This window comes from Asparagus officinalis, chromosome 8, assembly GCF_001876935.1.
Source record: "Asparagus officinalis chromosome 8, Aspof.V1, whole genome shotgun sequence".
Classification (NCBI taxonomy): domain Eukaryota; kingdom Viridiplantae; phylum Streptophyta; class Magnoliopsida; order Asparagales; family Asparagaceae; genus Asparagus; species Asparagus officinalis.
Genome location: NC_033801.1, coordinates 109,820,849 through 109,847,420, shown reverse-complemented (window position 1 = coordinate 109,847,420; position 26,572 = coordinate 109,820,849). Strand labels below are relative to the sequence as shown.

At 35.5% G+C, this 26,572-nt stretch overlaps 1 protein-coding gene across 1 annotated transcript; it reads right to left on the bottom strand.

Moving 5' to 3' along the window:
• LOC109851226 lies at positions 579-18,650 on the bottom strand. The gene is given in 12 exon segments (XM_020421262.1): positions 579-960; positions 1,002-1,122; positions 2,560-3,033; positions 4,177-4,272; positions 4,398-4,656; positions 5,136-5,359; positions 5,362-5,507; positions 6,463-7,067; positions 8,525-8,663; positions 9,819-10,188; positions 16,270-16,313; positions 18,264-18,650. Coding segments are annotated over 12 exon segments (2,871 nt in total). The 5' UTR covers positions 18,424-18,650; the 3' UTR covers positions 579-727.

Sequence of the window (26,572 nt, the reverse complement as noted above, 5' to 3'; positions counted from 1 at the left end):
TGGGTTTTTTTTACAACAACCGATCCTTTTTTTTTTAATCTGATTCCTAAATAGTTGGGGTTGCCAACCCAGACTATTTAGGGCATAAACTCTTCGGGTTTAGGGTTGTAATTGAGGTTTACAACCTCCTAAATAGTCGGGGTTGGCAACCCCGACTATTTAGGAACTGGATTAAAAAAAATCAACTCACTTTCTCGTCACGTGGTGAAAAAATTAGTCGATTTTTGTGAAAAAACACTCAACGGGGTCGATTTAAAAAAAAAAATGTGAATGAGTTTATTTAGAAAAATTCTTCTTCAGGTTATACTCCGAATCTACATTTTCCTGTACGGCGTCGGTACATCTTATTCGCTGAAGAAAACAAAAGGACAGATGCGTAGGATGTCTGAACCACTAGGTAACTACGTAAAACTTTATTACTCAAAAGTCTTTCTTCCTACACGCATCACCATAAAAAGTATTTTCCCTTTTTTTTTTTTTTTTTTTCAAACTCCTTGGGTTTTTTTTTTTTATTTTGCAACTCTTTGGGGTCATATTGGAGCAACACATGAAAACATGTATATGAAAGAAAAGCGCAATAACAGCAATAGAAGACATTAACTTCCATTAGCAAGAAAAATGAAGTATACAAATTTCATTACATAAAAGCTTAGAGAACACCTATCTACTAAAATATCTAATGCTACTTCCATCACAAACAAGACATTTACTCCCATCATTTCCCTTACTAAAAATTAGCAGGCCAATTAAGATGCCCAAGCTGGGTCTGCTGATAAGCCCCAACCTGAGGCCCAGGAGCAGCAGCACCACCAGCCACTCCAACTCCACTGATACTGCCTCCGAGTCCCGACTGATGGACCAAGTGGTGGGGCCCGGCAATGGGGGCTGGAGAAGCCGGAGGATGGTAGAGGCCCGGGTACTGCACATGCGTCGACTGAGGGCAGCAGCAGCAGGCACTGGCTTGGCTGCAAGTTGAAGGAAGCATGGCCGGCATGGGCTGCTTGGGACAAAGGCAGGTGCGGCAGCAGGATGTGGGGGTTGGGCGGGTAAGTTGTAGTAAGGAGCCGATTGCATGGTTGGAAGCTCTCGAGGTGGTTGGATCCAGATGTCAGATGTTTCTGCCTGCATGAGTAGCAAAAAGATTCAGGTTGAGATAATTGCACAATTAACAATAGTATATGCTATGGCTGAAAAAAAACATACAAAATTTAGGGTAAGTTGCCAAACGCTTCACGCCAGACATATTTTCAATAATTTAACCCATATATATTACCCTTATGAACTTTGTAGATAGATAAAAAAATGAATAAGAGTAGTTTATAACTTTTATCCAAGATATGTAGTTAGCATCGATCTCCTATTGCACATGGTATTTTTGTGTAGTTTTAAATGTTCATGGTAGCTTTCTGAAACTTAACAGCAAAAAAAATATAATCATCTGGATATGCTATTTCCAATGGGAGAAATGTTAATAACGAAAGAAGAACCAGTGACTCCATATTAGTCACTTTTCGATTAATCATAAACATGAGGAATAAGATGAAAGTGAAATGAATTTAACATTTTCAGCTCAGGCCTGACAATAAAACTAAACTAATCCTAACCAGATCTCGAATCAATAGACTTCATGCATATATTGTTTCTCACAGATCAAGCCACGCATGCATCTAAAATAATGCAAATCCTCACTTCTACTTGCAACTAAATTGTGTCATGGCCATATCAAGGACTCACTTCTAGAAAAATGTTTGCTTTTGGATCATGTGAATTAAAATCTTTGCTTTAGAAACTGCAGTTGGATTTCACGTTTATAGCAAAATGACCGGAAGGGATCTCAGCAACAAGGTGGCGCCAGAACAGCTTTCAGATCCTTATTTAAATAAAACAGAAAACATTTATTCATGCACTTCTTATACAGAGACAAAATGCCCATACCTGGTAACTGGCAGGAATATTTGTTTATAAATTATTTTTTAGTGATATTGTTCAGATATACTTCAGAACAGAAAAAAAACAAAGTTTTTTTCTAGGATTAATTACATTTCTGACCTTGAGGTATGGTGTACATGACACGGGTGACCCTGGAGTTGTGAATCTACACACGAGTAACCCTAAGATTACTAATTGCAATGACATGGGTGACCCTAGGGCCCAGATGAAAAGCAACTCTCAGGGTTACCCGTGTAATTACAATTAGTAAGCTCAGGGTTACCCATACCTATGTAAATACACAAACTACAGGATACCCTGTGTAAATTACAGCATACTTCGAGGTACCGGATTGTAACTAATCCTTTTTTTTAATACAGAACTGGAAGGTTTTTGTATTTATTATGTAATTACCAAAGGAAGACATTATATAACTCGGTGTGTTCCGAATATTACTAATTCATAGAACTGTCAATGCTGATTTGTACATTTTATGCAATGCAAACCTAATCATGTTAAAGTCGGGTTGTTTTCTTATCCTAGTTGGCCAAGCAGTAAAGTAACTCTTCAGAATGAAACTGACCTAGCAGAAAACTAAACCTAACACTAAAGCCGTAACTAGAATGGTACCTGAGGATTTGGTACATAGAGATTGTTGTCTTTGTATTTGATCCTTGTTGCATCTTCAAGGCCAGTTGCACCTCCAACATTACCAGGAGGAGTGATAGCAAACCCAGTTGGATTGGCATAGCTTCCATAGGTAGTGGGACTACCTGCTGGAACTGGTTTAAACTGTGAGGCCGCATATTTCATACCACCACCAGTTAAATGGGAGTTTCCTCCAGGCATCAGAAGGTAGCTGCTGGCATTTGAAGGATGGGGGTAAGCCGGGTTGCTAGAATAGTTTGGCATGGCCATTGGTGGGACATAGACAGGAGAAAACATATGCCGGTAAGGCATAAAGTTCGGAAAGTGGGAAATGTGAACTTGAGAGTACATATTAGCCAGAGCCTGCTGTTGTTGCTGGTGTTGTTGAGATTGCTGCTGCTGGGAGAAAGTAACAGTGGATGGAGGACTGCTGTTGGTTGCATGTGAGCTTATAGCCTGAAACAAAATCATGGTTTTAATTACATATTATGACAATGAGTGGAGGCAAAAGTACAGTTTGGAAACAAGAATTTAGTAGATATGTCCGATATGAATAGTGGGTTATGTCAGATACCATTTCCGTTTCCTGATCAATGGCGCTATCTTATATCCATTCATTTATACGGATTCAAATATAGTATTGGTGAACAATATGAAGAATCTGATGCACCCAGTTCTATCTGTGTGTCTGTGTGCGTGTGCGCACGCGTCACCTCTACTTCGCACGATGTAAACTATAGGCCAAAAAAATTCAAGGCAATGCAGCATTTATGTATATTTTTCACATTTATGTAATTGAACTCAATATGTGACAATCTTGCTAATTCCCGCATTTGATCAGAAAATCACAAATATGACTTCATTCTTACAATATGGACATCCAATTCTATATTCAAACATCACATCTCCACTCAGATCTAGTACAAATAATGCATAAAACTACTATCAAGCGCACCCCATATTACTGTACAGTAGCATGCAGAAAACACCGAAGGATTCAGTATATTAAAGAAAATACAGTGGTAAAGAGATGGAACAGGAAACTAGATACAGTAAGTTTACTCACGGATGAAGAAAACTTGTGCATGCTAACGTTACAGCTATCAGATGGAAACTGGGGATCGATTTGCTGTATAGCACACAGAATATAATGTACAACTTCAAGACTAGGTTAATATATATTGCTCTTGCGATTCCTCAGGATGCACATTTTGTCTATCTTCCTCCTGCAAACGGTAAATATAGGCCAAGGGGCTTGACAAGTTTTGAAATAAAGCATTCCTATTACCCAAAAAGTTTATTGCACTAAGCATCCTACTTGTGCATATCTGCGGTCTAGTTTTCCCACCAACTATCCGTAAACGTCTTGCAGTTACCCTATGGATGATAATGTGGTTTTTTATTTTTATTTTACTTGGTCTTTGTGTCTGTGTCTGTCTGTTTGAAGTATCTCAGCCATCCAAAGGACAGTCAGCCCATGTTCCACCGTTCCACTGTCTCAATCAAGGGTGTACCAGTGTTACTGTAATGTTTAATTAAAAATGTGCAAGAAGCACCTAAGCAATTGCATGCAAAATCTTCAAAGCAAACAGAAAAAACCTCTGTCGATGAAGCTATTCCTTGGCCGTCAGAATGATCTTCCATCACAGTTCTCAAAAATGGAAGACGATCATAGCTTTTCTGGGGGTCATATTCCTGTTTTCAAAAAGTAAAACGATGCTCTTAAATAAAATGGGAATGTAAGCTCTAATCAACAAGCAAATTAAATTTGTAAAAGAGATCACAGATTCTAATCTTTCAGTGAATAAGGCTAAACTTACAGAAAAGCTTGGGAGGCTTGTAGAAGTCTGTAGGTGATGTGAATGTGAGGAAGTATAGGATGGGCTATGACCTTGAACCAGTCCAATATCTGCATAATTATCAATATTTTGATGATCTAATGACTCATTCCCAGGTGGTGCCTGCTCTGACTCTGCAGCTGATGCTGGAGAGTCGGACCGAGAAGTAGCTTGGTAGTCACTCACTTGATCTTCACCAGAAGCATTACCAATTGATCCCACTGGAACTGAAGCAGATCTACTGCCAGCAACCAAATCAAGAGTTAGTATTTAGAAGATACTTTGTGTCAAATATAAGGCATTTAGTAGATCCTTCATGTGAAACAAAAGACGTAAAGTAGAAATGGCAGGTAGAAATGACTTCAAAATAGATGGTTTGAGAACAGCAGAGAAGATTCTATCCCAGATGAAACATGCACTATAAATAAGCGATGCAAGTTATTTTAAGACAACACAAACTAATTATTGCATGCAACTACACAAGCTTTTTGCACGGAGATTGAAGCACAAGTCCCTATGACAAAAACCACACTGTTCATGTCATCATGAGGACCACCATAAAAATGCCTGTAAATTGAGATTAAGCGCATTCAAAGGCTCAAACTCATGCATAAGATGTCTATGACTGCCATTATAGATCTACATGAAAATAGTGCATCAATAAGAAGTATGCAAACCCTAGAGACATAATATAAGATGTAGAATGCAAACAAAATGTACCACTCATTGGAATTACCCATTGTGTTACGCACACAGACTTGGGGTTTAGGAAGAATAGGAAACAACCTAGTAGAATGCCCGTCAATCAGCTGCTCCACACTTTCAAATGCATGAGAAACAGATGAAGAAATCTTCGTAGAGTCAAAGCCAGCTCCGAAACTTCCAAATGTCAACTGTGTACGCTCAGAATCTGGGACTCGAAGATGCTCAGGTATGATTACCTCTCTGGAAAATTAGCTACATCAACTGGTTTCGAGTTGCTGGAATTGTCAGTATGAAGTGTGGGTGCTGAAGTGGTTCCGCTCGTATTAGTACTGATAATTGCAGCCTTCTGACTTGATTTTGGCTTCCACTCCATTGTCGACTGCATTGCTGCATAACATCATATTCAGATTTTGCTGAACAAAATTAAAACATACATCTATACTAGATGAATATGCCATCATGTCTATTACTAAAAAAAATTAAAGCCACTTATGCAGAAGTAAAAATGTTAAATATCTAATATCTAATATAATGTAATGCTAAAGAAACTAAACTTAAGAAAGAAAATTTCCAATTGATTTTACAGAAAACAAAAAAGAAAATGATCAGAGAAACTAAATCTTCACAAACTATAAAGCTAACACTATAAGATCCTTATTACATTTCAGAAGCATCTACCACAACTTAGGCATTTTCCATTAAATGGAGCATACATGGGGCACAAGTCTCCAACAAGATAGTCTTTACAAATTCTATAACCAGATGCAAATCTGACATCAACCCATAAAACCGACATCAACCCTTAAATTGTACTGGCAAAAATACTATTAGTGAAGGCAATGGCCTGGAAGCCTGATACTATGTGCATATTGACCTTGCTAAAAGCATACGTCTCATGTTTGACTGAAAATTTCCTAGTATTGCTTCCACTGTCAATATCAAGAACACGCAACCTCACTACAAGCACGTTTACTTGTCTCAGCAGAATTGAAGAATTACATAAGCAGACAAGGGAATTCTGTGAAATAGCATTTAATACCCACAATACCAGGCTATGCTACGTCATATGTTCATGAACACGAAGAAATGCACTGCCCACCCAAAGTTACTAGGCTATGTTCCTAGGCTGTGCTCCATCACACAGTCACAAACACAGAAAAATACACTTCTCAGAAGATAAAAGAAATTTTTAAGCCAATAAGTTATCAACCCTCTCCATTAAGGTGACGATTTGAGATGAAATTGGATAGTCTTTATAGATCTAGCAAGCAAAGCTTGTCCAACTTCATTTCCAAAATACAGGAACAGATGCATGCAAAAAAATAAACAGCAGATACATTACCTTTCTGATGACCTGTGGGTTGCTGGTGCATTTTGCTACTATGTTGATTGCCTAAAGGTGATCTATTAGCAGGGTTAGGCATTGCACGATCTGAAGCTGCTTGGTTAAGTTGACTACTTTTAGATGTGACAACAGATTGTCTGGGTGATTCTGGCAAGGATGAAACATCCTTGGCCAATAAAGGAACTGAGAAGGAATTTGAAACAGCCAAATTAGCAGCATGATTTGAAGATTGCTTCCGGAGACCAACTACCCCAACTTCACGCCTAATAGCCCCAACAGTTCCAGCTGATCGAGAAGCAGGAGAGGGAACATGAACTGGGTCTGAGGATGAGGAGTAAACCCCGATGACAGAGCTGGAAGATGTCGAAGTAGAATGCACTTTAGAGTTATCCCTAACTTCTCTTGCCTGCAAGTTTGTCACTGTAGCCGCCGGCAAGGTCTTTTCAACTGGCGGCGGTCTAAGACTGCCACCCTGGACCACATCTTCCTTATGACCAGAACCATCAGACAGAGAATCGCGCGGTCTATTTGCACGTGGCGGTAGCCGTGAACCCTCTGACCTGTTGAAAGTCAAGTGTTTTTTATCAAGACTTCCATCCACGCTATGGGTAAAGAAAATAGTTCAGCAAATACACAAAGAGGTCAAAGATATATCTTTGATTTTATTTCAAAAAGTGATGGCCAACAGATGAATTTAACTGCTGGAATAAAGAAATAACACTTACAGAAAAATCTAGTAGCATATGTTATCAGCTTAAAAGCATGCATAAACAATATATTTAATCTACTTTCATGACAAAAATATACAAATAAGCAGTAGGATATCACAAGTCTCAACTCCTAAGCATATATTGAAATAAAACAACAGAACACAACATGTATGAGCACAAATCATTAGTTGCAACAAATCGATGTAATAGGAGAAACAAACAATAGGTATCATGTCGAGACAAGTACTTATAGAAGTAAGATTTAAATGGCTTGGCACTTGAGGATATGACTCTTCTGGACTAAATTTAATAAACTTTAGCAAATTCTCTTGGAAAGAGAATAAGACCACGAATCAATCTGGAACAATGTTCATAAGAACCATCTCTAAGTTAAGGATATTACACATTTATTTGCAGTGACATTTAAAATATAATACTATAGATTTCAAAAGATAATTATATTCTACCAGTAATGCAGGATGCTCGCAAGTAAGCAATTTGCCTTTTCTTCTCCTCTTTCCTTTCTTCACAATCTACTTCTAAGTTAGGGCCTCATCCCATTTACGTCAACATAAAATGGCCAAAACCAAGACTTTTCAACTAGTGTCACATTCCCTGAGCAGAACTAAATGAAATTTATTAAATTAATAAGTATAGTTTAGTCATTTTTAAAACAATTAAATCAATGTAACAGAACATAAAGGAATTTATTCCCCAACAATTTTTTTTCCCCAGGTGTTTTTTTTTGGTGTGTGTGTGTGTGTGCGCGCGCGCGTGTGGGGGGGGGGGGGTAGAGGGTAAATCAGCAATTATGAAAGTTTCGAGTGTAAGAATATCTAAGATTTCAAAGGTATCTAGTAAAACCCGAAATAAAAATGTCAATTACTTCTTTGTTATGAAACAATTATTTTAACATACTTGAGTCTGAAATCAGAAAGAGTATTAAATTCTTCTGCTTCAACAGTAACATTTTCTTCTAAGCAACATCAGACATGCTCACAATCAGTTTGACAATAAATATTAAAACATGGAACCAACATATATATATTCGCAATAAACCAACAAGTATGCAAACACCAATAACCTGACATGTGTAAGATAGCAAAACTGCAAATAAGTAACAATAGGAGAGTCAATCCATAACCAAATTTGTCAAGGAAAATGTCAACTGGAGACAGAAAGCAAGTAGGCAATAGAATGGAAAGGAAAGAAGTGTCAGAATCAGATGTTGTCAAAATCAAGTTAGAGCAAAGACACAGAAGACATCGCTTTAAGCACTAATACATTGTAGGGAACTCCAACATCATATATTATTTTTTGGAGATACTACAAAGAAAATATATTCATACCTCTTTTCGGGAGTATCAATTTTAACTTCTCCCTCCCCAGAAGCTAGATGCTGAACTGATTCAGGCTTAACATCTCTACTGACGTTTTGTTTCACTCTGTTGTCCCTCACAATTCGAAATTCTCGATGAATTCCTGCATCTAGCCAAAATGTAGAATAAGATGCTATCATGAAAAGTAAATCTATATCAATGGGCATGGATCTAAGCACAATAGATGTTCTCATAATAATTCAAGTTCCACAACACTGAAATAGTGCAAGAGACGCATTAATGCATGATTAAACAGTTTTCCATTAACAACAACATCGAACTGTAGCCATGGGCCCATATGAAACCGTGAAACAACACTTTACAAACATGGCACAATTAAACAGCTAAAGCAAAGAATATATGAGCACAAAGTTTTGCTCTATACTTCGGCAGGAAGCTTCATTTCATGTCATAATATGAACCATTGGGCACCATTCCCAACTAAATGTGAATTGTGGACAGAACAGATAATCAAATAAATTCACGTTTGTATATTAAAAGCTATTAGCATTAAGTTTAAAATCTTATTGTAGCAAGAGACTAATGAGTTTCTTGACTTCTGATTTAATCAACTTGTAAAGATATAAAGCCAAATATAGGTTGCTATTGTTGTCAGCATTCAAGCTGAAGCCTCTCCATCACAAAAAGGTTGGCTATGGAGCAAAACTACACATTAAGGGAGCAACTATGACTATGAAGTTTGAAAAGGTAAGATGAGGATATGTTTTAGAGAAAAGAATTCATCTTCACAGCATCATATAAGCCCAAAAAAACCAAATAAGTGTCCTAAACCAGTGCCAAACAGGAAGATAAACTACTTGTCACTTTGCATGGTGGACAAGCAGCACATATGAAGAAAGTGAAAGCTGTAAATGCTTCCAGCAAGCATCCTTCAGTGAGATGTTAAGCTAAGCAAGCAGGTATAAATTATAAAAGGAAAAAGATGAATTTACACATGGCAGCTAGAATTTACGTTAGAACAATCTGCACCAAACAAAAGTGTTCTTCCCACCAAAATCTATGTTGTTCCATAGTAAAATTTGATAAAAACCAAGGATGGAACATTAACAATTCAAACAATAAGTTAGTTCAGCTCTCCAATTGACATTTTTTCATGTTATTCACACAGCTACTTAAACAAAAAAGTTTGAGTGAAGTGTAGTGATATCATACAACCTTCAACAACAAATATCAAAACGCAGACAATAAAACCAATTAAATAATGGATGCATAGAAACTATACAAAAGAAAGAAATTTAATTACCAGGCAGTGAATTTCGAATATAACCACCTCTTCGGGCATTTCGATCCCACCCTGTGTGAGACTTCTCTGGTGGTGCATTGCGTTCCACATGTCTACCTGGTTGCACCACATGGTGTTCCATATGTCTTCCTCGTTGTAGATGGTGCTCCACCTGTCTCCCTGGTTGTACATGGTGCTCCACCTGTCCCCCTGGTTGTACATGGCGTTCCACATGTCTCCAGGGTTGTACATGGTGTTCCACATGTCTCCCGGGAGGTACATGGTGTTCCACATGTCTCTCAGGCGGCACATGGTGTTCCACATGTCTTCCGGGTTGTACGTTATGGTCTACATGTCTCCTATTATCCTCCAAACCCCTGTGTCCTGTAAGCTGAGGTTGTAATGCATGTTGTAAGTCAGATATTTACTTAAAAACAGCTGTTTCCCACATTCCCCTTTACTAGATGGTAAGTTGCAATCTAATCCATGTGGATGCTAATCTATGAAGGATGTATTTAACCACCAAATAAAATAAAAGCGGATGCATACAGAAAAAACTAGAGATACATACAAAAGGAAACTCAAGAAATGTCTATCAAAATCATATGGGAACATAATCTTCAAGCTAGTCCACATTACTTTGACAACCAATTATTGGGCGGTAGTTTGAGCATTTTAAAATACATGTCCAAATCGCTCCTTAAAAAGAATATTATAGTTAGGGTGTAGTACTTTTGAAATTTTAAATCTTCATCAAGATCAATACAACAAATTGATTTGTTAACTTTGGGTATGAATGGAAAGTTGTAAGAGAGAACTGTATTATTTTCAAAGAGATTGCCAGTTTTCAATTTTGCATTAAAAGGATAACAATTTCTGAGCATTTCACAGCAAAACAAATTTGCACAAAGTAATCTGTATGCGTCCAAAAGAAACGATATAACATCCATCATAAAAAGATTTAATAACGGGGTGAGAGCAAATATATGTTACAGGTGTCCAGCTGTCTAACAACTTAAAAAGAGGGCCAAGGAAGGTGAAGTCTAATGTAAAACTCCGATAAAAAAGATCAAAAATCCAGTCATGTCTTTGTACACATTACACTGCAGTTGAGCAATGAGATAAAATATAGGGACTGAGTGATGCAGGACAACGCTGTTATAAATGGCGGTAAATAGCTATCGGCCCCTTCCGCAACTCTATCGTTATTGCCCCTTCCGCAACTCTATCACTCAATAGCGATGACATGTTAGGCAGTATGTGCTTTTCATTCGCAAAACCACTAATAGCGTGCCATAGCGGCGAATAACGGGCGATTGCGGGTAAAATCCACTTATTGACTGCTATTTAAAAGCATTTTTAGGTTTATTTTCTTAAATTACCCACCCGCACCCGGAAGACCCGATGTTTTACGTCATTACCGATCATTGTTTTTCTCTCCTGAGTCTCCCCCTCGTGATCCAACTCTAAAAAACACCTAACTCCACCAAAACGGTCGCTGCCTCCCAGCGCATCCCACAGCCTTTCTTGCCGTCTCCCACAGCCTCTGGCCCCTCCCTCGAGTCTCAGCACCTCCTCTCACTGCCAAAGCACCTCTCACTGTGAGCTCCTCCTATGCAATCCTCTCACTGCTCAGCTCATCTTCTCGAAGACAACCCTTCGACCCCTCCCCCAGTTGTCTTCGGTATTATGTGATAGTTACATATCTATGTCATGCTTAGAATCTGTTTAGATCATTAAATATGCACTTTTAGATTTTCTAGATTTTTTTTGAATATTTATACATACCGCTATTTAGCTTCATGCTTTTACCGCTATTTTACCACAATAGTCCCAAATAGCCTTAACGGTGCATCATTGCTACGTTACGCTATCCGCTATCGATAGCCTCGAAGGACATATTCAAATTTGAATATGTAAAAAGATTTGATGAATATTGGATCTGATTTAGTTCAATTAGGATTAGATAAGTTAGTTATGGTTTCATCTGATTTTATCTTTTTCTTTAGTTATGATATTATCTGATGTTATCTTGTTTTAGTTAGGATGTTATTTTATGTCGTATGTTCTTTAGTCAGAATTCTTCTTGTTTTCTTAGTTTTTGCTATAAATAATGTACTTTTTCATTCATGGAGGGGAAGAGAAGAATGTTTTGAGAAACATGAATGTGAATTACATCTAGTATTAGGCATGTGAGTTGCATCTAGTATTAGGCATGTGAGTTGCTGAAATGTGAAGTGCCCGGATATGAAACCTAGCATTTGTATCCATTATTTTCTTAAATAAGAAGTGGAATTAATTATTGCTATTAGTTTTATTTTTATTTATCCAAATAAGCCTCTTGCACATATCCTCATCATTCATTCCCCTTCATTTGGTATCAGAGCTCAATAGATCCATCGTTGCACCTTCGACATCAGCAATGCAATGATTCAGAGTCCACAGGTTTCCAATTTTAAACTCAAGGTCGAGTTTTTTCAATCAAAGGAGATTTAATGTTGGACAGATTCAGATCTGAATACGTAAAAAGATTTGATGAAGATTAGATCAGATTTGGTTCAATTAGGATTAGATAAAAGTTAGTTATGCTTTTATTTGATTTTATCTTTTTCTTGGTTAGGATCTTATCTGATTTTACCTTGTTTTAGTTAGAATTCTATTTGATGTAATATGTTCTTTAGTTAGGAACTCTGAAGTACGGATTCGCCCTCGAAGGCCACGAATCCGTGTCCGACTCGAAGCGGACACAGATTCGTCACGACACGTGCACGACACGTGTCGGACACGGTCAATCCGTGTCGGACACGGTCAATCCGTGTCGGACACGGTCAATGATCAAATTAGGCTCGAACACAGTCAAAGGAGCTCGGACACAGCTCGGGTTCGCCGAAGACCGATTCATTCGGATTGCGGGTTTGGTTGTTAAAATCCAATCCGAACCGTTCGATTAAAAAACCCATCACTATTTCTCAAATCTCCCGTTCGATTCGATTCTCATCTGACTCAAACGAAAGAAAATAAGAAAAAACCCTAACCCTAACCCTAATCCTCTCTCTCAATCTCTCAGCTTCCACTTCATCTTGAGGTACTTTTTGTTTACAAACTTGTTATTTTGTGATAGATTCATATTTTAGATTGTTAGTTGAATTTTATAAATTTTTCTATATATAACAATATTTAAAAAAAATCATTGTCGTATCCCCGTATCCTATTTTTTGAATTTTACCGTATCCCGTATCCGTGTCCGTGTCGTACCCGTGTCCCGTATCCGTATCCGTGCATCATAGGTTAGGATTCTTCTCATCTCTTTAGTTTTTTTCTATAAATAATGATGTACTTTTTCATTCAATGAGGGGAAGAGAATAATGTTTGTGAGAACCATGCATGTGAATTGCAGCTAGTATTAGGTCCGTGATTGCAGGCATGTGAATTGCCCATACGTAAAGCTCAACATTTGTACCTTTTATTTTCTTAAATAAGAAGTGCAATTCAATATTCATGTTATTTTTTTATTTATCCAAATAGGTGTCCTGAACATATCTCCATCGTCCGTTCCCCATCACAGAGGCATTTAAAGGGCTAAGGAATCTAGAATTGGTACTCAATTCTTGCATTAGGAAAGCAAACTGAAGTGAGATCCATCAATTTGAAGGATGAAGGCACTAGAGCAAAGCAAAAAAAAGCAATCATAAAAGATAAAGCGATGATCAAGACACAAACAATTGGGTAAACTCAATGTTTTTGATATATAAAGAGGCCACATTCTTTCTTAGAATAACACAACAATGCTACACAGTCACCAAGAAGGTTCATAGCACCATACATGCATTGGAAAGAGAGTGATGAAGTCCAAACTGCATAGGCAAACTCCTAAAGCATCAACTTTCGGATCATCACCGCACCAATTCATTATAAAGATATGCATGCATACATTGCATAGTATCCTTTGGGAAAACTTTGCACAAACACTTAGTATTAAAACAAACCAATCATAATCATCACCAATTATTTTGCATAGCTAACCATAATTTAACACACAAGCTTGGATGGAAATGATTTACTAAAACTTTAAATTAAAAAACCCTTACACTAATCTAAAAATATGCCTCCAGTAGGCTGTGAATCTCCTCTGTTTGAGCAGGTTTACATCTTTTATACCTGCATGACCAGAAATTATAGCGACTTTTGGATAGGATTTTTTACGAGAGGGGAAGTGGTAGAAGGTTATAATGCAAACCTATGTTACCCGGGCACTTCTATAATGAAGACGTACCCGTATTGGACACGTACCCGACACTTTCTCGTACCCAAACTTCATGGACACTTCTTGAATATATGCATGCATTTATTACAACATGTATTCAATTATACGATATATGTGTTAATTTAAAACACTTGTCAAGGACTTCCTGGACGTAGAGCTTACACTTCACATCCGTCTTTTGAAACTAATGAGATACGGGTCGGATTCGTTTCAGTCCATACCCAAGTTTACAACTATATAGTTAATGGGTCGTTTAGATGTCTAGTAAAAAAATGAGTAGTTTACAATTCACGATAATCAATATGATAAAAAAAACTCAAAAATATGATCGAAATTTTAATTCTAATGACACATGAAGGGGAAAAATTATCTTATGTACAGTTCAACATATATATGTAGTCGTATCCTCGTACCCTACATTTTACAGTTTTGTCGTGTCCCGTACCCACACCCGTACCAGTACCCTTGCCCGTTTCCATGCAACTTAGGTGCAAACCCTTCAAATATTGTGTTTGTTTACAATTTTTAATTAGTAAGAGAAGGGCGGGGAGGGTTAGAAGGAAGTAAATTTCCTCACTTTTTTAACCCTCCTAAAGTGGATAGATTGAAAGGGATTGAAACTTAAGTAATAAGTTTCCCGATATTCCAATATTGCCCTTAGAGAAAATAAAAAATGGGTGTTTATTAATTCTTCAAAGGATATATTGATCATGTAGTATTCCTTCCCTTTCCGTTCTCTATCTACAAACACAAATTATAACATACTCTCTCTTCTCCTTCTTATCTATCCAAACACAATTAATTTCATTACATCCTCTTCCTTTACACTCATCCCCTTGGGTTTACTTCAATCATTCCCCTCTGTGTATCCAAAACCCACCTTTAATCTCTGGGACAAAATAGATAGCAAGAAAAATTATGTTCCAGTCCAGGATAAAATAGGCAAGTTAATCATTTGGAATGAATTTTAATCATAGGAAAATGAATAACTTAATGAGCTTCAATGTAAACATACTTAAGTTATCCAAATCATTATGCTACTCTTTCACTCCAAACGATGTTCAATAGTGTGTAAATGTAAGACATTTCAATAGTGTTTAAAAAAAACCCTGGGTGGCCGCCTATAGGCCTGCCTAGGCGGAGGCAATGCTCAAAGGCATCTCAAAACACCTTGAGCGGCACTGTTTAGGCGCTGGGAGAGCCTAAGTGCCCGCGCAGAGCTAAGCGAGCCGCCCAACATTTTCAAGAAAAAAATCAAATGGGCCTAGTTAATTCCAGCCCAAACTGTTAAAACCAAAAACTGAAACCCAAACCCAATTAACTAAACAATACATCCAATCCAAACCATAATTCTCAGTCCCAACCCGAGATTGCCTCTTTAACTGTTTGCTTTCCTAGTACTTTGACAACTCATGTTCCTTGGAGGAAAAATATATGATAGTTGCCATCCTAAATTATTTAATTATTGAAATTTTCCATGATACAGAAACTATCAGCTAAAGATTTCACTCCTAAGTGCAACACTACAACCCATCTCGTATGATGTAAGGTATTCCAGAAAGAGATGTTTTTTATAAAGCAAAAGTTATCAGCTACCTACCACACACGTGTGAAAGGTGTCTGAACATCCAATAAACCGATCCGATTATTTAGACAATTATATAGGTTTTGATATCAAAACAGAAATCGGATCAGAAAGTTATTTCTATCTCAGTTTATCTTAAAACAATTTAACGGCATTATTAGCAGCCTTGCGTTGTTCCAATACTATTAAATAAGGTATAAATATAAACCTTGTTAGTCAAGCAAGCACAACATGTTATCTACATCCTTATACAGGGGCTTTATTGGATCAAGTTAGCAAATTACTGAAGACCATGTGTTAACAACCCTAATATGGCTACTATGGAAATAGATGCAGATTGTAAACAAATTACAGACATTATTGCCAAAGTGAAATGGGTTTGAAATATGATTTCCAAGATGGGCATGCAAGAAAATAATCAAGAAAGTAGAACTTAGTTTAGACACGGTAAATAATTATCTAATAAATGACAAGAAAAATTATATGGGAAAAATGAGTTAGATAAATATTATGTTGAAAAAAATAAATAGAAAGAACAAGATAGAAATAACAGAATTAAAAAAAACCTCTTTACTTTTTGCATAAAATTATTAGAAACTAAGCAATAATGAGATGGAACATACCTCCTTTTTCTTGTCCCTTTTCCTTCTAACCTCGTGAAATGGATCTACAAAATGCAAAAAGAATGCCTAAATCAAATGACTGTTTTAGAGAACAAACGGTGCATTGAAAACAATTCAAATGAGGATGGATTGGATGGAAAACTATCCAAGGCACAGAATTATTGCTATTAAAAGTACTTTGCACTGAGAAGGAATTATCACCATTTCAGCACTCTCTAAATATATGTATTCTGCAGCAGATACATAGAAGAGCTGTTTGAAAAACTACATTTCTGTGAACCAATTTCAAGTGGCAAATATAAGTGTTGTCAATGTTCTTGAGGCATATGAAACATATATAGCAAATAAGTTTCAATAGACGGGGTATCATAGAAAACTGATCTATCAAAAGCAGACACTAAGATGCATTACATATTAAAGGTTTATTTAATGTGAAACTTACACATATTAATGTAACATTTGACATGAAGCTATGCAACAGCCACAAATACCTAATGAAGCATAAAAACTTAACATTCCAAAATAGTTAGCTCTAAATCCAACAACAATAACTAAATAATAATATACTAACTGAGAGGCTGTTAGACAACTGAGGAGGAAATGATATCTCAAAAGTTGACACGAATAATGTATAAAATTGTGGTTTTAAATGCAATAAGCAGAGGCAAGTAATAGAGGCAATGCAGATATGAACGAAATAAGATCTAATGGAGCCAATTTTTAAGCCTCCTCGGACTTGTCTAGACTATATTAAAATTAGATAAATTGTATATAATTCATGTTAATGTTATCAACAACTTTATGATGATGATGCAATTGTTAGAATATAAGAAGTATAAGTCTCTACCCTTATCATATTAGAGTGCAATCAGGTTTCTTATAGTTAGTTTAAGTTGGGTCCAAAAATTCACTGCATAAAAACAAGGTTTCAACCGATAAAAATAACCCTTAAGCTGTGATCCATCGTCTCCATGTATAAAACATTGACGATAATCAAGAGAGAAGTGAATATGACGTGTGTCAATGTCTGTGGGAGAGAACATAGGATTACGAAACAATGTGAAATGAGATTTTTCTACCTAGATATTGCAGTCCCCATGCAGCTTTCTGCTGCACTTGACGTAGCTCCTGCCTAAGCCATGAAAGCAAGAGAGGATGAGCTAGGAAGAAGAGGGATAGGATGAAAGAAATGGCTTTATATAGCTTCTATACAGGGTAATTGTTGTAAAAGTTTAATGACTTTATGGGCTTATATGAAAAAAACATAGGCCTCCCTGTCCGCCAACCAACCCCGGAGGTCCTTTGACAAGGTGCTTGCTCATACTTGGCAAAGAATTTGAGTCATTTTCCACTCGGAACCATCCGCATGCAAGCGGCCGGTTCTCGTCCATACACAGGACAAAACAGGGTGGCAGAATGGTAATCTGTCTTCGCCGTTGTAAGGACGAGAACCACCCACCTGCTAGCATGCGGGTGATTATGATAAGATTTTATGTTCAGAATTTGGCACCAACTAGTGAAGTGTTAATCCCAAGCTTGAACTTGATCTATACAATAACAAGGTAATCTCAACTTGAGACATGCTCTTAGTACATCCAATTTTGACAAAAAGAGACGTTAGAGATAGAGTCCAGTGATATGATTTTTCATTTTAATAGAATGAACACCAAAAGAAGAACAGAATCTTAAGCAAACTACAGCAATGCCATGAATGTCAGATCTTTAATCACGTCTAATCAATCTTCATATGACTGATATTCCATGCCGTTAAATTAACACCTATATTTATTGAATAACGTGTCAGACCCAATAAATACAGCAGTAAAAGAATACTAAGGATATTTTTTCTGAATTATACAACGACCCAACAAAGAATTCCTAACAATAATCCCATAACAACTAAAAAGATAATAACTAAATATACTAAAATAGTAACAGAAGGCTGAATCCAACGCAACTAAACCCTAAAAAAGATTAGGGCATCAGAATCTAACCCTGATTAAGCAATTTCTGTGCCGTCTCGTTAGGATCCATGTTAGATTCCTTAAGAACAGCATAAATATCAGCGTCCGAATGATTCCCAACGATCTCCTTAATCGATTGAATGATCTTTCGAACCCTAACCGAGATTACTTGGTTCGATCCGGCGACCATCTCTATCGATAACGAAAAATTGGGGATTTGGCGAAAGAGACCAGCAGAAAACCCTATCCCTAGCCGTGAGGGAGCGAGGAGAGAGAAAGGGCATCAAAGGGACGGCAAGAGGGAGAGAGAGAGAAAGAGCGTAGGAGTGAGAGGAGGCGGAGAGGTTTTGGGGGAAAAGCGAGGGTTTTTGCGAGGGGAGAGAAAAGTTTTACGAGGCCAGGGATTGTTTTGTTTTTGTTGGGGGTATTTTTGGGAGATGTTTTGTCGAGGATGTTGTTTTTATAACGGAACGGGAGAGGGAAAGTATGCACTACATCACTAGTAGAAAATCATGTATTTTAGACGGAATATTCTAGACGGAATTTTTTCCGTCTAGAATATATTATTCTAGACGGAAAAATTCCGTCTAGAATATTCCGTCTAGAATACAGTATTCTAGATGGAATTTCCGTCTAGAATACTATTCTAGACGGATTTTATTAATTATTTTTTAATTTTTTATGGTCCCGTCTATCCTAGACGGAAATTTCCGTCTAGGATAGTTTCCTGGACGGAAAAAATTAAATTTTTTTTTTCGTTTTCGCGGTTTTAGTTTTCGAAATCCAGCGGTTCCAAAAATCAGCCCCTTTCTTATATATGAAAAAAACCCCTTAAAATTCATCCCCTCTTCCAAATTCCCAGCTAAAAAATCTCACCCCAACCCTAAAAATAGGACCCCCACCCCCGACGTCCCCGCCGCCGCCGCCTCCTCCTCCGACGGCTGTCAGAAGATCAAATCAAATCTTAGAAGTGAAGGTTTTGATCCGATCGAGGCTAAGAGGCGCTGAAACTCTGGAAGAGAAGGTTTTGATCCTTGATTCTGAAGCTAGGGTTAGGGATTTCTTGGGATCGAGGAAGGGATGGGTTTCTAGGGTTTTGGGGAAGCTGGAGAGGTCGGAGGTTGTTTTGATCAAGTGTTTGATTGCTGCCGGCCAGGAGCACGTGCGTGGTGCGGTGGCGGAGCACAGGGGGCTAACTGAGGGCGGCGTGCTGAAGAGGGCGATGCGGGTTTTGGGGGATATGGTGGAGGGCTGGAGCTTAGATGGGGAGCGAGCTCGGCGAGAGTGCGAAGGGGATGAGGAAATGAGGAGCCTTTTGAAGACCTTGGGGGAGGTTGAACAGTTCTATGATTGCATTGGTGGAATCATTGGGTGAGTCTCTTTAACTGTAATTTCTTTCTTTGCTAGGTATTATTGCTTGTGGTGACAATTGGATGAAGTTTCCCTGTTAAATTCGTCAGTTAAAAGTTGGAAACTTGCAGATTCTGCTTTTTGAACCCATTGCATAGCATGTGATTTCTTTGCATATTTGCATTAACCAGATATAATATTTATTGCGTTGGAAATTTGCTGAAGTGGCTAAAATTGTATGAGAATGATTCTGGGGGAAATTTAATTTTGATAAACCCTTTTTCTTTTTTAGTTTCACCAAAGTGATTGAATAATGGAGTATAAGATGTGGAGATGTTAGAACATTTAAGGAACTGACAAGACATCAAGGTGCTTGTCCAAAATGTAAAATTCTCAAAGCATAGAGGTTATCTTAGAACTTCAAATCTTAGAATTTTTTTTCATGATTATTAAATCTGATTCAAACTTGTAAATATTCTGAATTGATGAAATTAAGGTAACAAGTGAAGAAACAAAATGCAGAGGAAGTTTCAAAGCTTCAGAAAGCAATGGACTTGTTGAACTCTGAGCTGAGTGCTGCCAAATTGGCCACTATAAGTGAGCAAAAGAAGAATTCGGTTCTTTTAAGCCAGGTCGATGCACTAGAGAAAGATAAGGCAATGCTGGAAAGCAGTCTTGAGGAAATGGCTGCAGTAAGGAAGGAGAACTTTAATCTGAAGGTGTGGTACATGTTTTCATTTATGCGTTTCCTTTGGCCAAATTTGCAACGTTATATGTTAAAGACATTGCAGTTCAAAGTTATGGATCATATCACCTAGGTGTTTATATTGAATATTTAATGTATGTCAATGTCCTATATTGTCTTGTATTCTTTTATATGATTAGCAATAGCCACAAAATTTCTGGAATATGTACACTGCAAAGCACACGAAAGATGCTTTTTATACGGTGACAAAAGCTTTGTTTGTGAATCAGCTCTATGAATAATGGGAAATTCTCTTGTGAAAAAAACGGGTGCAGTGAATGCCTTCTTTCAACTAATTATTGTTTCGTGTACAATAATATATAAGAGTAGTTGATTGAAGTCTAACCTTTTGAATGTTCTGTTTACAGATGTATGTTGACGGACCAATGTGTGGTCTGTTGATGAGTGAGACTCCGAAATAAGGATTTTGGACAGGTGATCCCTCTAGGTATTCTGTCTTTTCTACAAATACCCAATGAATGTTGATATATTCTCAATCCAAAGTGAAAAAGATGTACTTTTCTTTCTTTTCTACTTTACGCTAGCTATATATGCCTGTAAAATTTATCTGTAGTCTTTGACTTGGAATTCACCTCCACATATGCTCACACACCATTTTATCTGTATTCTTTGGCTTGGATTACGCACACGCGCATACTTGCACATAAAAAGAAATCACATTTTATTCTTTGACTTGGAATTCACCTCCACACGCTAGCTATATCATGTCTGGTGCTCTATATCCCCCTTTCCCCCTTAGTTTTTGTACTTATCCATGGCTTATATTGGTGTCTATGCAATACGGGTATTTATCCATAGCTTATATAGATGGTTCGGAATTAAATTCAATGACAAACGAGCGTCGACAGGTTTCATATTATTATCTTACATTTTCTTGAAGTTAAGATACATGTATGTTGAAAACTGTATATTACAGGATGTGCCATTCTTGTATCTAATATGATATCTTACCTTTGGACTAATTCATACTTATATTCATTGCTCTATTGTCTCAGCATGGAGGATAAGATGTCTACATTACAGGATGAAAACCACATATTGAGACAAAATGCAATAAGCACCTCACCTCCAGCAAACAATCTTTCTGTGGTCCCAAAATTTTTCTCTAAGGTTTATTTTCTTTCTTATACTTACATTATTTCCCTAAGTTTTGTTGGTGTTGTTTTAGCTATATTTTCCCGATTCCATATGTACATATTATTTTACCATTTTGTATAGGCAGACTTGTGACACTCAGGATGATGAGGAAGAAGGTGAAGAAGAGGGCTTAAGTAAATGTATAGGGAAGGAGTTGAAGAAGCTTCTGCAGTGTCATAGCCATTGTAAATAATTTATGTAAAAGTTTGTAAACAATCTATGTATCTCTCTACTATTTTGATGAATGTATTATTTGAATATAATTGGATTTGATATTGGAATATAATTAGATTATGTTGGATATGAATATAACTTTTTGTTGTTCAATATTGTGTACATACATCCAAAGTAGATTCTGCAAAAAAAAAAGTCACTGTAGCAAGTATCCTAGACGGAAATTCCGTCTAGGATGCTCAAATTCCGTCTAGGATACCTTTTTTAAAATTAAAAAAAATAAAAAAACCAATTTTCGTCTAAAATAATCATTCTAGACGGAAATTTTCGTCTAGAATAATTATTCTAGACGGAAATCTTTTCCGTCTAGGATAAATTATTCTAGACGGAAATTTCCGTCTAGAATAATCCGTCTAGGATGTATTCTAGACGGTTTTAAAATCCGTCTAGAATATTCCGTCTAGAATGTATTCTAGACGGAATTTCCGTCTAGAATAATGTATTCTAGACGGAAACTTTCTAGACGGGTATTCTAGACGGAATTCCGTCTAGAATACCCATTCTAGACGGAATTTTGAGTATCCTAGACGGAATTTTCCGTCTAGGATACCTTATTTTTTAGCAGTGACACCCGGCCTACTTTTTTTTCTTCTTTTTTTCTTAGGAAAATTGTGTCAATGTCCCAAAAAGTAAAACTTTCATGTGTTGCAACGTTTTCTTCTTTTTCCCGTGTGGTTCAGTCCTAAGAAATGTCACATCATGTGATGCAGCTTTTTTATGTAATTATCATGCCAACTAAGTATAAAGAGAGAAAAACAAACATAAAAGCCCAAAATACCCTCATTTCCTCCTCCCTCTTCGTTCTCTCCAGATTTATCATGTTAGATCCAGTTTGATTCATGTTAAGTCTGATTTAATTCTCTTTAAGTCTAATTTAAATCATATTAAGTTTAATTTAACTTATTTTAATCTAAAAACAAGTTGAATTAGAGTTAACATGAATCATGTTAAGTCTAATTTAACATGTTTTAAGTCTAATTTAACAAGTTTTAAGTCTAATTTAACATGTTTTAAGTCTGATTTTATGTTAAGTCAAGTTTGATTCATGTTAAGTCTAATTTTATTCTTTTTAAGTCTAATTTAAATTATGTTATGTCTAATTCAACTTATTTTAAGTCTAAAAACAAGCTGAATTAGACTCAACATGAATCATGTTAAGTCTATTTTAACTTATTTTAAGTCTAATTTCATGTTAAGTCAAATTTTACTTCATGTTAAGGCCAATTCGATTCATGTTAAATCTAATTTAACTTCTTTAAGTCTAATTTTAATACAGCTTAGTGTTAAGTCTAGTTTAGTTCATGTTAGGTCCAGTTTGGTTCATGTTAAGTCCAGTTTGATTGGTGTTAAATCCAGTTTGGTTTGTGTTAAGTCTAGTTTGGGTTCATGTTAAGTCTTGTTTAAATCATTTTAAGTCTAATTTAAATTATTTTAAGTCTAATTTAAATTGGACTTAACACGAAATTAGACTTAAAATAAAATGAAATAAACTTAACATGGATTATATTTTAAGTCCAATTTGGTTCATGTTAGGTCCAGTTTGTTAAGTCCAATTTGCTTTATGTTAAGTCTAATTCGGTTCATGTTAAGTCTAATTTAAATCATGTTAATTCTAATATGATTCATGTTAAGTCTAATTCGGTTCATGTTAAGTCTAATTCGGTTTATATTAAGTCTAATTTAAATCATGTTAAGTCTATCAACTTGTTTTAAGTCTAATTTCATGTTAAATCTAATTTAGTTCATGTTAAGTCTAATTTAATTTCTTTTAAATCTAATTTAAATAATGTTATGCCTAATTCAACTTGTTTCAAGTCTAAAAACAAGTTGAATTAGACTTTACATGAATCACGTTATGTCTAATTCAACTTGTTTTAAGTATAATTTCATATTAAGTCCAATTTGATTCATGTTAAGTCCAATTTAGTTCATGTTAAGTCTAATTTGGTTCATGTAAGTCTAATTTAATTCTTTTTAAGTCTAGTTTATATCATGCTATGTATAATTTAACTTATTTTTAGTCTAAAAATAAGTTGAATTAGACTTAACATGACTCATGTTAAGTCAATTTCTACTTATTTTAAATCTAATTTCAATCATGTTAAATTATTTTTAAGTCTAATTTAAATCATGTTAAGTCTAAGTCCAATTTAGTTCATGTTAAGTCTAATTCGGTTCATGTAAGTCTAATTTAATTCGTTTTAAATCTAATTTATATCATGCTATGTATAATTCATCTTATTTTAAGTCTAAAAATAAGTTAAATTAGACTTAACATGACTCATGTTAAGTCAATTTCTACTTATTTTAAATCTAATTTCAATCATGTTAAATTTCTTTTAAGTCTAATTTAAATCATGCTAAGTCTAAGTCCAATTTAGTTCATGTTAAGTCTAATTCGGTTCATGTGAGTCTAATTTAATTCTTTTTAAGTCTAATTTATATCATGCTATGTATAATTCAACTTATTTTAAGTCTAAAACTAAGTTGAATTAGACTTAACACGACTCATGTTAAGTCAATTTCTACTTATTTTAAATCTAATTTCAATCATGTTAAATTCCTTTTAAGTCTAATTTAAATCATGTTAAGCCTAATTCAACTTTTTAAGTATAATTTCATGTTAAGCCCAAATTACTTAGGCTTAAAACTAGTTGAATTAGACATAACACGATTTAAATTAGGGTTAAAATAAATTAAATTAGACTTAACATGAATTAAATTGGACTTAATATGAAATTAGACTTAAAACAAGTTGAATTAGACTTAACATGAATTAAATTAGACTTGAAATGAGCTGAGTTAGACATAACATGATTTAAATAGACTTAAAATGAATTAAATTTGACTTAACATAAATTAAATTAGACTTAACATAAAATTAGACTAAAAACAAGTTGAATTAGACTTAACATGAATTAAATTAGACTTGAAATAAGTTGAATTAAACATAACGTGATTTAAATTAGACTTAAAAGAAATTAAATTAGATTTAACATGAATTAAATTGAACTTAATATGAAATTGGACTTTGATACTATAAGTCTAATTCAAATTGTTTTTAGACTTAACATGAAAGAATAGAGGAGATAAGGGCATCTTGGGGTTTTTTATTCTTTATTCTCTCTATGCTTAGTTGACAGGTAATAATTGTTAAAGAAGTGATGCAGAACATATATCTCTAATTTAAGGGCTAAAACACATGGGGAAAAGTCAAAGGAACTACAGCACATGTAGTTTTTGCTTTTGGGGTCTTGACATATTTTTCCTTTTTTTTCTTTTCCTTTACTTTTTAAATTACCTTTTTTCCCTAGAATAGTTCCAAAAAAATATTTCTGATATTAATCCCATGACTCTTTATATAAAATATACACTCTCACCATTTATAAAAGCAATCAAAATTTATTGAATCGACGTTGTAGAAAAAAGTTTAGTCCTTCGAACATTTTCAATGTTTAAATCGAACTTATAGTTTAAATATATACATTAAGTTTCTAAAATCTAGGTTCGGAACTCTTCCGGCTAAAGCAGAACAATAGTAAATTGTTGATCCTTGCAACACTCCGTGTGGTCGAGACCGGAAAGTTAAAACACGTAATTGATCCTTATTAATTGATAAGAATCACTGTGTTTAGTTTTCTAAATAGAGGTTTTTAGAAGGGTTTATGTGTTAAAAAGCCTTAATGAGTTTTAACTTAGAAGCGATTAATATGTTAGTCAACCCGTTAAGCGATACATCCCTTTATAAGGCCTACAAAAGCCTAGGTATCAGAATTTTTGCGGACTCTAATATCACAGGGTCAGCCAAGCTAGGGAGAGGAAGAGGGGAGTTTTCACTTTTCAGGCATACGTTCGTCAACTCGGAGATCATTTTTTGGTAGAAGAATCTCAAGCAAGTACTATCTTGCTTCCCTCCGCCTTTTAAATTTCTAAATATGTTTAATTTCTTTGTGCTAAGTGTGTTTTGATATTTTTCATGTGTATCTTGTTTCATGTATGAAAAATCCTAGAGTTATATGGATATTTCGGTGAAAACATGCGCATATGTGAATTTTTTATGACCTAGAGATGTAAATACTTGATGAGAACCCATTATATATGTTTCATATGCTAGGTTTTATTACATTTAAATGCCAATTTTTATTTACATGAATATAGAAAGTTTTGAGGACTTTTTGGCGTGTTTTTACAAAAACGTTAGTTGATTAATTCGTGTTTCCTCGTAACTATGATCATGGTGTTTGTTCTCCATATATTAGTTTCATGATATCATGTTGAAATAGTATAGAGAATCATATATAAGCTAAACATGAGAAAGATATGGCAAATGCTAGTTTGAAAATATGAAAAACCTACTGAAATACCGAATTCAAACCTCTGGTTGGGATTTCCAGATTTTTTTTATCTGCAATTCAAACGTCTAGTTGCAAATTCAGATGTTTATGCATTGCTTTTTCTATTTTTAATTTTCTATCATTTATAAATTATATGTTTGCTCTAATTTATCAAATGTCTGGTTTGATGTTCAGATGTCTAGGGAGATATTCCAAAAATCTAAAACATGCACAATAATTTTTTTTTAATTTTATGAGTCGTTGACTATGTAACTTCTTCATCTGACTTTTGATGTTTTATGAAACTTTGTGAACACAAGTTCATTTTGATATTTTTGAGTTACGTTTGTTGGGAATTTTTAGATCTCGCAAAAACCCAGAAAAATCATCAAACGCAACAAATAGAATCACACGAGACTTAACATGGAAAACCCTCAACAGGAAAAAAATCATGAGATTAAAAACAATCCACAATCACCTCTAAATTACAATCTTTTGCATGGACAAAGACTGTCAAA